The sequence below is a fragment of the Salmo salar genome, chromosome 04, assembly GCF_965601325.2.
Source record: "Salmo salar chromosome 04, fSalSal1, whole genome shotgun sequence".
NCBI lineage: Eukaryota > Metazoa > Chordata > Actinopteri > Salmoniformes > Salmonidae > Salmo > Salmo salar.
In genome coordinates, this window is record NC_138294.1 from 84,327,376 (window position 1) to 84,339,106 (window position 11,731).

Below are 11,731 nucleotides of genomic sequence, written 5' to 3' on the forward strand. Positions count from 1 at the left end.
GTAGAGTAGAGTAGTATAGAATAGAGTAGAGTAGAGTAGTGTAGAATAGAGTAGAGTAGAATAGAGTAGAGTAGAGTAGTGTAGAATAGAGTAGAGTAGAGTAGAGTAGTATAGAATAGAGTAGTGTAGAATAGAGTAGAGTAGAGTAGAGTAGAGTAGTATAGAATAGAGTAGAGTAGTATAGAATAGAGTACAGTAGAGTAGAGTAGTATAGAATAGAATAGAGTAGAGTAATCCAGTCATCAGTATTGTGTATCTAAACAGTGCTACAGACTACATGGTATTATAATACCAATAATTGTACACGAGACGGCATATTAAATGACTATTTTAGCACGGCTGTGCTGCGGTCATAAAACGAGCACAGAGTAAGTCCTTATTTTCACAATGTATGTTTTAATGGAAGGTCTTCTCTCCCTTAATAATCACAGCCTTCTTTAGTTGACAGAAAAATGACTAACTTAAATAAACACATTAGTCTTCTTTATTTGACATGTATTGGGGATGTCAGCTTTGTGAGAGGACTGTAATCCACCAATATTCAGCAGGATGAATTGAGATGAGCCCTTATCTTCGGGCTGAGACTGGGTCTCCTGTCTTCCTTCTTGTGGAAACCCAACCATAATGCAAAGTGGCCCAGTGGTAAACCTGTGAGGGATGAGGATGGCCTGGGCCAGCAGTCTGTGACAGTAATCTTGGCCTAAATCGCCTGTTTCGCCCACGCTGAAATTATGCGTGGATTAACCAGATGGAGAAGCGGCAATCCATTTGATAGGATTAAACTTTACCAGCCTTCCTCTTCGCCATCTGCTCCCCGTGCTGCTCGCTTGCCGTACAACACGCTACACACACACATACAGTAAACACACACACACACAATGAAATGCATACTGAACATACAACAAAACATTTAGACGTAAACACACACAAACACATTTTAACCCTGGCATGATCATGTGCGAACAGACAGACAGAAATATGGACACACACACACACAGCCAGCCAGCCAGCCAGCCAGCCAGCCAGCCAGCCAGCCAGCCAGACAGACAGACAGACAGACAGACAGACAGACAGACAGACAGACAGACAGACAGCAATATGGGCACACACACGGACAGCCACACAGACAGCCACACAGACAGCCACACAGACAGCCACACAGCCAGCCAGCCAGCCAGCCAGCCAGCCAGCCAGCCAGCCAGCCAGCCAGCCAGACAGACAGACAGACAGACAGACAGACAGACAGACAGACAGACAGACAGACAGACAGACAGACAGCAATATGGGCACACACACGGACAGCCACACAGACAGCCACACAGCCACACAGCCAGCCAGCCAGCCAGCCAGCCAGCCAGCCAGCCAGACAGACAGACAGACAGACAGACAGACAGACAGACAGACAGACAGACAGACAGACAGCAATATGGGCACACACACGGACAGCCACACAGCCACACAGCCAGCCAGCCACACAGCCAGCCAGCCAGCCAGCCAGCCAGCCAGCCAGACAGACAGACAGACAGACAGACAGACAGACAGACAGACAGACAGACAGCCACACAGCCAGCCAGCCAGCCAGCCAGCCAGACAGACAGACAGCCAGCCAGCCAGACAGACAGACAGACAGACAGACAGACAGACAGACAGACAGACAGACAGACAGACAGACAGACAGACACTCATATAGTACAGTAACTGTCCGTCCTCCTCCCTCAGGGCGCTTGAGGACATCCGCTTCCCTGGGAGCTCCTTTTTCCTGCTCTCCCTCCCTCTCTTTCTTTCTTTCTTTCTTTCTTTCTTTCTCTCTCCCTCTCTCTTTCTTTCTCTCCTTGGCCAGATCCATCCACAGTGTGTCTGAGAGAGAGAGAGATCTGGCCCTAAACAGAGAGTACACAATGGCAGAATACCTGACCACTGTGACTGACCTAAACTTAAGGAAAGCTTTGACTATGTACAGACTCAGTGAGTCTGTATTTTCCTTTTCCGAATGGGCGGTTATTTACAATGCATAAGATTCTGTATTTACGATAGCATAGCTTCATAAGGTCCAATAGAGACCTAATCCTGTTTGTCCTCAGTCTTCCCGCTCTTTCATTCAAACCCAACCCCCTTTCTTTGTGTAACCAGCCGTCATCAGTTTCGTCCGCTAGGGACGTTTTCTTTTGTGACAGAATTAGTCATCAATGTATGATCCATCCTGTGTATATGTAACTCTGTGTGATTATTTAGTAAATAAATAATTAAACCAAATGTTGTATTGCTGATTCAACTTGTTAGCCAGGGTTCGTGAAGATAACCAAGACTTTTATGACGTTCAGATGAGACTGATAGAAGGTAAAAAATAATTAATGATTGACTGCTATTGATATAAAAGATTACCAGGTCTTTAAGAGTTTATTCGGTCTTTGAGAGTTTATTCAGAAGACAACAGCTCAATTAACATTCTTCCGTGGTGCCCCAACTTCCTAGTTAATCCAATTTACATGATTAGTTTAATCAGGTAATATTAATTACAGAGAATTTATTTGATAAAATAGCATGTCATAAAATTGAATCCATAGTAAAGACACGGCACTCTCATATCTACTGGGTGAAATACCACAGTGTACCATCACAGCAGCAAGATGTGTGACCTGTTGCCACAAGAAAAGGGCTACCAGTGAAGAACAAACTCCATTGTAAATACAACCCATATTTATGTTTATACATTTTCCCTTTTGTACTTTAACCATTTGCACATCGTTACAAAGCTGTATATAGACATATTATGACATTTGAAATGTCTTTATTCTTTTGGAACTTCTGTGAGTGTAATGTTTACTGTTCATTTGTATGGTTTATTTAACTTTTGTATAATATCTACTTCACTTGCTTTGGAAATGTTAACATATGTTTCCCATGCCAATAAAGCCCCTTGAATTGAATTGAGAGAGAGAGAGAGAGAGAGAGAGAGAGAGAGAGAGAGAGAGAGAACCTGGTGAAGAGTCCGCTAAGCAAGCTGGTCCTGGGGCTCTGTTCACAAACACACCCCACAGAGCCCCAGGACAGCAACACAATTAGACCCAACCAAATCATGAGAAAACAAAAAGATTATTTCTTGACACATTGGAAAGAATTAACAAAAAAAACAGAGCAAACTGGAATGCTATTTGGCCCTAAACAGAGAGTACACATTGGCAGAATACCTGACCACTGTGACTGACCCAAACTTAAGGAAAGCTTTGACTATGTACAGACTCAGTGAGCATTGCCTTGCTATTGAGAAAGGCCGCCGTGGGCAGACCTGGCTCTCAAAAGAAGACAGGCTATGTGCACACTGCCCACAAAATGAGGTGGAAACTGAGCTGCACTTCCTAACCTCCTGCCAAATGTATGACCATTTTAGAGACACATATTTCCCTCAGATTACACAGACCCACAAAGAATTTGAAATGATAAAGTCCCATATCTACTGGGTGAAATACCACAGTGTAGCATCACAGCAGCAAGATGTGTGACCTGTTGCCACAAGAAAAGGGCAACCAGTGAAGAACAAACACCATTGTAAATACAACCCATATTTATGTTTCTTTATTTTCCCTTTTGCACAACACTGTATATATACATAATATGACATTTGAAATGTCTTTATTCTTTTGGAACTTCTGTAAGTGTAATGTTTACTGTTCATTTTTATTGTTTATTTCACTTTGTATATTATCTACTTCACTTACTTTAACATATGTTTAACATATGTTTCCCATGCCAATAAATCCCCTTGAATTGAATTGAGAGAGCGAGAAAGCGAGAGACAGAAAGACAGAGAGAGAGAGAGAGAGAGACAGACAGATAGACAGAAATATGGGCACACACACGGACAGCCACACAGCCACACAGCCAGACAGACAGACAGACAGACAGACAGACAGACAGACAGACAGACAGACAGACAGACAGACAGACAGACAGACAGACAGACAGACAGACAGACAGACAGACAGACAGACAGACAGACAGACAGACAGACAGACAGACAGGCAGGCCCAGGGTTAGAAAGCGAGAAAGCGAGAGACAGAAAGACAGAGAGAGAGAGAGAGCGAGAGAGACAGACAGATAGACAGAAATATGGGCACACACACGGACAGCCACACAGCCACACAGCCACACAGCCAGCCAGCCAGCCAGCCAGCCAGCCAGCCAGCCAGCCAGCCAGCCAGCCAGCCAGCCAGCCAGCCAGCCAGACAGACAGACAGACAGACAGACAGACAGACAGACAGACAGACAGACAGACAGACAGACAGACAGACAGACAGACAGACAGACAGACAGACAGACAGGCAGGCAGGCAGGCAGGCAGGCAGGCAGGCAGGCAGGCCCAGGGTTAAGGCCCCCTGACTCTGAGGAAATGTGTTCTGCCTTAAGCCTGTGGATCCTCATGAAGCATTTGTGCAATTCAAAGACAACGGGCTGCACTTGGGAAATGACTGCTTTGTTGCTCAGTCTCATCCTCTAAGAGCCCCCCGAAAAGCCTTTTTGCTCGGCAGTGAGGGAGAAAGTGAATTTTCCTGACTATTTTACCCATCCATTATTGAGAAGGGGAGCTGTCAATGGCAATCCATTGGGATGTGATTATGTGTTCATGTGTTTATGCTGAGCACATGTGCAGTGATGTGTGTGTGTCTGGCCCTGGTGCATATCTAATCATGAGATAATAAAGTGTAGAAGTATGCAATCTGACAGGGTCATTGTGCTGTGGCTCTCCCCCCACCCTGTCTCCCCCACCCTGTCTCCCCCCCCACCCTGTCTCCCCCCCACCCTGCTCCCTCCCACCCTGCTCCCCCACCCTGTCTCCCCCACCCTGTCTCCCTCCCACCCTGCCCCCTTTCACCCTGTTTCTCCCCCACCCTGCTCCCCCCCACCCTGTCTCCCCCACCCTGCTCCCTCCCACCCTGTCTCCCCCCACCCTGCTCCCCCCCACCCTGCCCCCTCCCACCCTGTCTCCTCCCACCCACCCAGACACACAGACACACACACACACACACACACACACACACACACACACACACACACACACACACACACACACACACACACACACACACAGCCAAATGGACAAAGTCAGGCAGATGGACAAACACAGAGAGACAGAGACTCAGACTCATATACTGTAGACTGACTGAGAGACAGACAGACGGTCAGACCAGAGGGCAGACAGACAGACGGTCAGACCAGAGGGCAGACAGACTGAGAGACAGACAGCCGTACAGTAGAAAAGTGAGAGGATGCCTACCATGCTCCAGGTAAGACGGCGTACCTTCCGAAGGATCCAGTCTACGAGCCCTGCGGCCGTGTTTGGAGTTGTTGTGGACAAACATGTTGTCAGAGACCGCCAGGACATGTCCGTCCACACTGACCGTAGTAGACACCACCACCTGGACATAGACACACACAGAGGTCAAAGGTTAGGTATTTTGACAAATCTGAGTTGTCTCCAGATCGGAGCATTCCATCTACAACCATAACATATACATCATCATAGTGATACAGGGTGCTGACTTAACGTAGGGTCAATGGAAATCTGAAACTCCTAGTCCAGCCAGCTTCTATGCACTTTCAATAACCAACAATCAAAAAATAAAAATAGGAAAATACAAAACAAATGATCAAATAAATAAATATATAAAACATTTAAAATATAAAATAACCAACAATTTGTACTTCTTCATATAAGAACGTCTGTGTGTTTTAATATACTCTGTGGATGCATATGTCTTGTGTGTTTTAATGTACTCTGTGGATGCATATGTTGTCACGTCCTGACCATAGTAAGATGTGATTTTCTATGGTAGAGTAGGTCAGGGCGTGACAGGGGGTGTTTTGTGTTTTTCGATGTTTTCTATTTCTATGTTCTTAGGTTCTAGTTTGTGTATTTCTATGTTGGCTTGTTTGGGATGATCTCCAATTGGAGGCAGCTGGTCCTCGTTGTCTCTAATTGGAGATGATATTTAAGTAGGGGTTTTTCTTCCTGGGTTTTGTGGGTGATTATATTTTGAGTAGTGTTTGTTTCTCTCTGCGTCACGGTTTGTTGTTTTCTCACTTCAGTTATTTATGTTTTGCAAAGTTTCACAGATTTAATAAAATGTGGAACTACAACCACGCTGCACTTTGGTCCGATCCTTTCGACAGACGTGACAGAATCACCCACCATAAAAGGACCAAGCAGTGTGCCCAGGAGCAACAGAAATGGACCTGGGAAGAAATTCTGGACGGAAAAGGACCCTGGAGGCAGGCTGGGGAGTATTGCCGCCCGAGGGAGGAGATTGTGGCAGCTAAAGCGGAGCGGCGTCATTATGAGGCGCTGTACCAACAATGAGGCAAGTGCGAGAGACAGCCCCCCCAAAATTGGGGGGGGGGGAGGCACACGGGGAGATTGGCAGAGTCAAGTCGGAGACCTGAGCCAGCTCCCCATGCTTACTGTGGGGGACGAGTGACCGAGCAAGCCCCATGTTATGCTGAGATACGCACTGTGTTGCCAGTGCGCAGCTACAGCCCGGTGCGCTCGGTGCAAGCTCCTCACATGTGCCGTGCTAGAGTTGGCATTCAGCCAGGAAGGAGTATGCCTGCTCAGCGTTCCTGGTCTCCGGTGCGTCTTCTCGGTCCAGGTTATCCTGCGCCAGCTCTACGCACGGTAACCCCAGTTCGCCAACACAAACCTGTGCGACCTGTCACAATGCCTCGCGCTTGTTGGGCTACGGTGGTTATCCAGCCAGGACGGGTTGTGCCAGCCATAAGCTCCAGATCTCCGGTGCACCTCCACAGCCCAGTACGTCCTGTGCCTGCTCCTCACACTTTCCCTCCAGTGCGCTTCCACAGCCCAGTACGTCCTGTGCCTCCTCTCCACACTCGACCTGAGGTGCGTGTTACCAGTCTGGTGCCACCTATGCCAGTCCCACGCATCAGACCTCCAGCGACGCTCCCCAGTCCGGAGCCTCCAGCGACGCTCCCCAGTCCGAAGCCTCCAGCGGCGGCCTGCAGCCCGGAGTCTCCAGCGATGATCTACAGTCCGGTTCTTTCGACGACGATCCACGGTCCGGTGGTACTAAAGCAGAAGGATCAGCGGGTGGCGCGGGGGTTACGCACCGGAGCCGCCTCCTCTGCTGGAGGTTATGTGGACTGCATTTGAGCCGCCATAGACAATTGTCACCCTCCCTACCCTCCCTTTTGTTTTGTGGTTTCTTTTGTTGTTTTAGGTGCATTCGGAGTCTGCACCTTTGGGGGGGTACTGACACGTCCTGACCATAATAAGATGTGACTTTCTATGGTAGAGTAGGTCAGGGCGTGACAGGGGGTGTTTTGTGTTTTTCTATGTTTTCTATTTCTATGTTCTAGTTTGTGTATTTCTATGTTGGCTTGTTTGGGATGATCTCCAATTGGAGGCAGCTGGTCCTCGTTGTCTCTAATTGGAGATGATATTTAAGTAGGGGTTTTTCTTCCTGGGTTTTGTGGGTGATTATATTTTGTGTAGTGTTTGTTTCTCTCTGCGTCACGGTTTGTTGTTTTTTTCAACTCAGTTATTTATGTTTTGCAAAGTTTTAAGGATTTAATAAAATGTGGAACTACAACCACGCTGCACTTTGGTCCGATCCTTTAGACAGCCGTGACATATGTCTTGTGTGTTTTAATGTACTCTGTGGATGCATATGTCTTGTGTGTTTTAATGTACTCTGTGGATGCATATGTCTTGTGTGTTTCTCTACATTCACCCTTGTGCTATTCGAGAACTACAATACAGGACAAAAACATGTTTCTTATCCAAATCCTGTCATCACCTCGGAGGAGCTAATACAGACACCGTTTTCTTAACCTCCCTCCCTCCCTCCCCCCAGAACCTGCTCTATCAGTGGTGTTGTGATTGTGAACCACTGCTCACTCCACTCTGATCCTTGCTTTCTCTGGGCTAATGAACACACACACACATGTACACACACACATCTACACACACACATCTACACACACGCCTTTACACCCCCCCCCCCTCTACACATACACCCCCCTACACCCACCCCCCCCCTCTACACACCCCCCCTCTACACACACACTCCTCTACACACACTCCTCTACACACACTCCTCTACACACCCACCTCTACACACCCCCCTCTACACACACTCCTCTACACACACCCCTCTACACACACCCCTCTACCTACACCCCCCCTCTACACACACTCCTCTACACACACCCCTCTACACACACTCCTCTACACACACTCCTCTACACACACTCCTCTACACAACACCCCTCTACACACACTCCTCTACACACACTCATCTACACACACCCCTCTACACACACTCCTCTACACACACCCCTCTACCTACACCCCCCCCTCTACACACACTCCTATACACACACTCCTCTACACACACCCCTCTACACACACTCCTCTACACACACTCCTCTACACACACCCCTCTACACACACCCCTCTACACACACCCCTCTACACACACTCCTCTACACACACTCCTCTACACACACCCCTCTACACACACCCCTCTACAGACACTCCTCTACACACACTCCTCTACACACACCCCTCTACACACACATTCCTCTACACACACTCCTCTACACACACCCCTCTACACACACCCCTCTACCTACACACCCCCCTCTACACCCCCCCCTCTACACCCCGCCCCCCTCTACACACACATTCCTCTACACAAACCCCTCTACACACCCCCCTCTACACACACTCCTCTACACCACCCCCCCCCCTACACACACATTCCTCTACACACCCCCCTCTACACACCCCCCTCTACACACACTCCTCTACACACCCCCCTCTACACCCCCCCTCCCCCTACACACACATTCCTCTACACACACCGCTCTACACACCCCCCCTCTACACACACATTCCTCTACACACCCCCCTCTACACACACTCCTCTACACACCCCCCTCTACACACACCCCTCTACCTACACACCCCCCTCTACACACACCCCTCTACACACCCCCCCTCTACACACACATTCCTCTACACACACCCCTCTACACACACTCCTCTACACACACTCCTCTACACACCCCCCCTCTACACACACATTCCTCTACACACCCCCCTCTACACACACTCCTCTACACACACCCCTCTACACACACCCCTCTACACACACTCCTCTACACACACCCCTCTACACACACCCCTCTACACACACTCCTCTACACACACTCCTCTACACACACCCCTCTACACACACCCTTCTACACACACATTCCTCTACACACATTCCTCTACACACACCCCTCTACACACACCCCTCTACACACACCCCTCTACACACACTCCTCTACACACACCCCTCTACACACACTCCTCTACACACACTCCTCTACACACACTCCTCTACACACACTCCTCTACACACTCCTCTACACACACACCTCTACACACACCCCTCTACACACACTCCTCTACACACACTCCTCTACACACACCCCTCTACACACACTCCTCTACACACACCCCTCTACACACTCCTCTACACACTCCCCTCTACACACACTCCTCTACACACACCCCTCTACACACACCCCTCTACACACACCCCTCTACACACTCCTCTACACACACCCCTCTACACACACCCCTCTACACACACCCCTCTACACACACCCCTCTACCTACACCCCCCCTCTACACACACCCCTCTACACACACTCCTCTACACACACTCCTCTACACACACCCCTCTACACACACACTCCTCTACACCCCCCCTCTACACACACTCCTCTACACACACTCCTCTACACACACCCCTCTACACACACTCCTCTACACACACTCCTCTACACACACCCCTCTACACACACCCCTCTACACACACTCCTCTACACACACCCCTCTACACACACTCCTCTACACACATCCCTCTACACACACTCCTCTACACACTCCTCTACACACACCCCTCTACACACACCCCTCTACACACACTCCTCTACACACACTCCTCTACACACACCCCTCTACACACACTCCTCTACACACACTCCTCTACACACACTCCTCTACACCCCCCCTCCCCCTACACACACATTCCTCTACACACACCGCTCTACACACCCCCCCTCTACACACATATTCCTCTACACACACCCCTCTACACACACTCCTCTACACACCGCCCTCTACACACACCCCTCTACCTACACACCCCCCTCTACACACACCCCTCTACACACCCCCCCTCTACACACACATTCCTCTACACACACCCCTCTACACACACCCCTCTACACACACTCCTCTACACACACTCCTCTACACACACTCCTCTACACACACCCCTCTACACACACTCCTCTACACACCCCTCTACACACACTCCTCTACACACACTCCTCTACACACACCCCTCTACACACACTCCTCTACACACACTCCTCTACACACACCCCTCTACACACACTCCTCTACACACATTCCTCTACACACCCCCCTCTACACACACTCCTCTACACACACTCCTTTACACACACCCCTCTACAAACACCCCTCTACACACGCGTCTCTCTATTCCCAGTGTTTTTATCAAAGTCCTGCAGCATCTGTTCCTGTGTGGTGTCCCTCTTAGCCCAGCACAGCTCAGCTCCCTCTCTCCCTCTCTCTCTCTCTCTCTCTCTCCCGTCTCTCCTATCTGCCTCTCGCTCTCTCCGTCTCTCCTATCTGTCTCTCTGTCTCTCTGTCTCTCTGTCTCTCCCTCTCTCCGATCTGTCTCTCTGTCTCTCTGTCTCTCCCTCTCCCCTCTCTGTCTCTCCGTCTCTCCTATCTGTCTCTCTCCCTCTCTCCGTCTCTCCTATCTGTCTCTCCCTCTCTCTCTCTCTCTCTCCGTCTCTCCTATCTGTCTCTCTCTCTCTCTCTCCGTCTCTCCTATCTGTCTCTCTCTCTCTGTCTCTCCGTCTCTCCTATCTGTCTCTCTCTCTCTCCGTCTCTCCTTCTATCTGTCTCTCCCTCTCTCCCTCTCTCCTTGAGACTGGGGACTGCTGGCAGATAGAATGCCATGCAGATTCATTTAATTAGAAGCGTCCCTCATTCGAGAGCCCAGAGACAATAGGAGGTAGCTAATGGGTTGGTGTTGCTGAGTGCTGATTCCATTACTGTGGGCCAATAGGAACCGGGCTGGACTAGGCTGAGCTGTGCTAAGAGGACTCCCCTGGTGCTCAGAAAAGCCTCTAATCTCTGCAGCTTCAAAAGGCTCTTGCCTCTCTTGAAAAGGACTTGGCAAACACCAGCACTAGTCTCCCTGGACTGACACCTCCCTGTCTGCCTAACTCCCTGCCCCAATCCCCACAGCAACTCACAGCTCTACCTCCCCACTCTCTGTTTCATTCATTGTCAACCTCCCCCCCCCTCTCTCTCTCTCTCTCTCTCTCTCTCTCTCTCTCTCTCTCTCTCTCTCTCTCTCTCTCTCTCTCTCTCTCTCTGTCTCTCTCTCTGTCTCTCTCTCTGTCTGTCTCTCTCTCTGTCTCTCTCTCTCTCTCTCTCTCTCTCTCTCTCTCTCTCTCTCAGTCTGAGTGTGTTACATAGTTCCTAGTGATTTCTCCTCAGGCATGTCACTGGCTGGGCTGAGGACACAAAGGAGATGTTCGCACATCTTCTCAGAGAATGAAGACACACACACACAGACACACACACACACACACACGCACACACACACACACACACACA

At 49.3% G+C, this 11,731-nt stretch overlaps 1 protein-coding gene across 5 annotated transcripts in view; it reads right to left on the reverse strand.

Moving 5' to 3' along the window:
* The window catches only part of LOC106603880 (transcription factor COE1-A), a 359,109-nt gene that overhangs the window by 108,444 nt on the left and 238,934 nt on the right, over positions 1 to 11,731 (reverse strand). For all 5 annotated transcript variants that reach the window (XM_082974761.1, XM_045717374.2, XM_045717370.2 and 2 more), the window contains exon 8: positions 5,273 to 5,414. In XM_082974761.1, the coding sequence (XP_082830887.1) occupies positions 5,273 to 5,414 (142 nt within the window). The remainder of the gene's footprint in view (positions 1 to 5,272; positions 5,415 to 11,731) is intronic.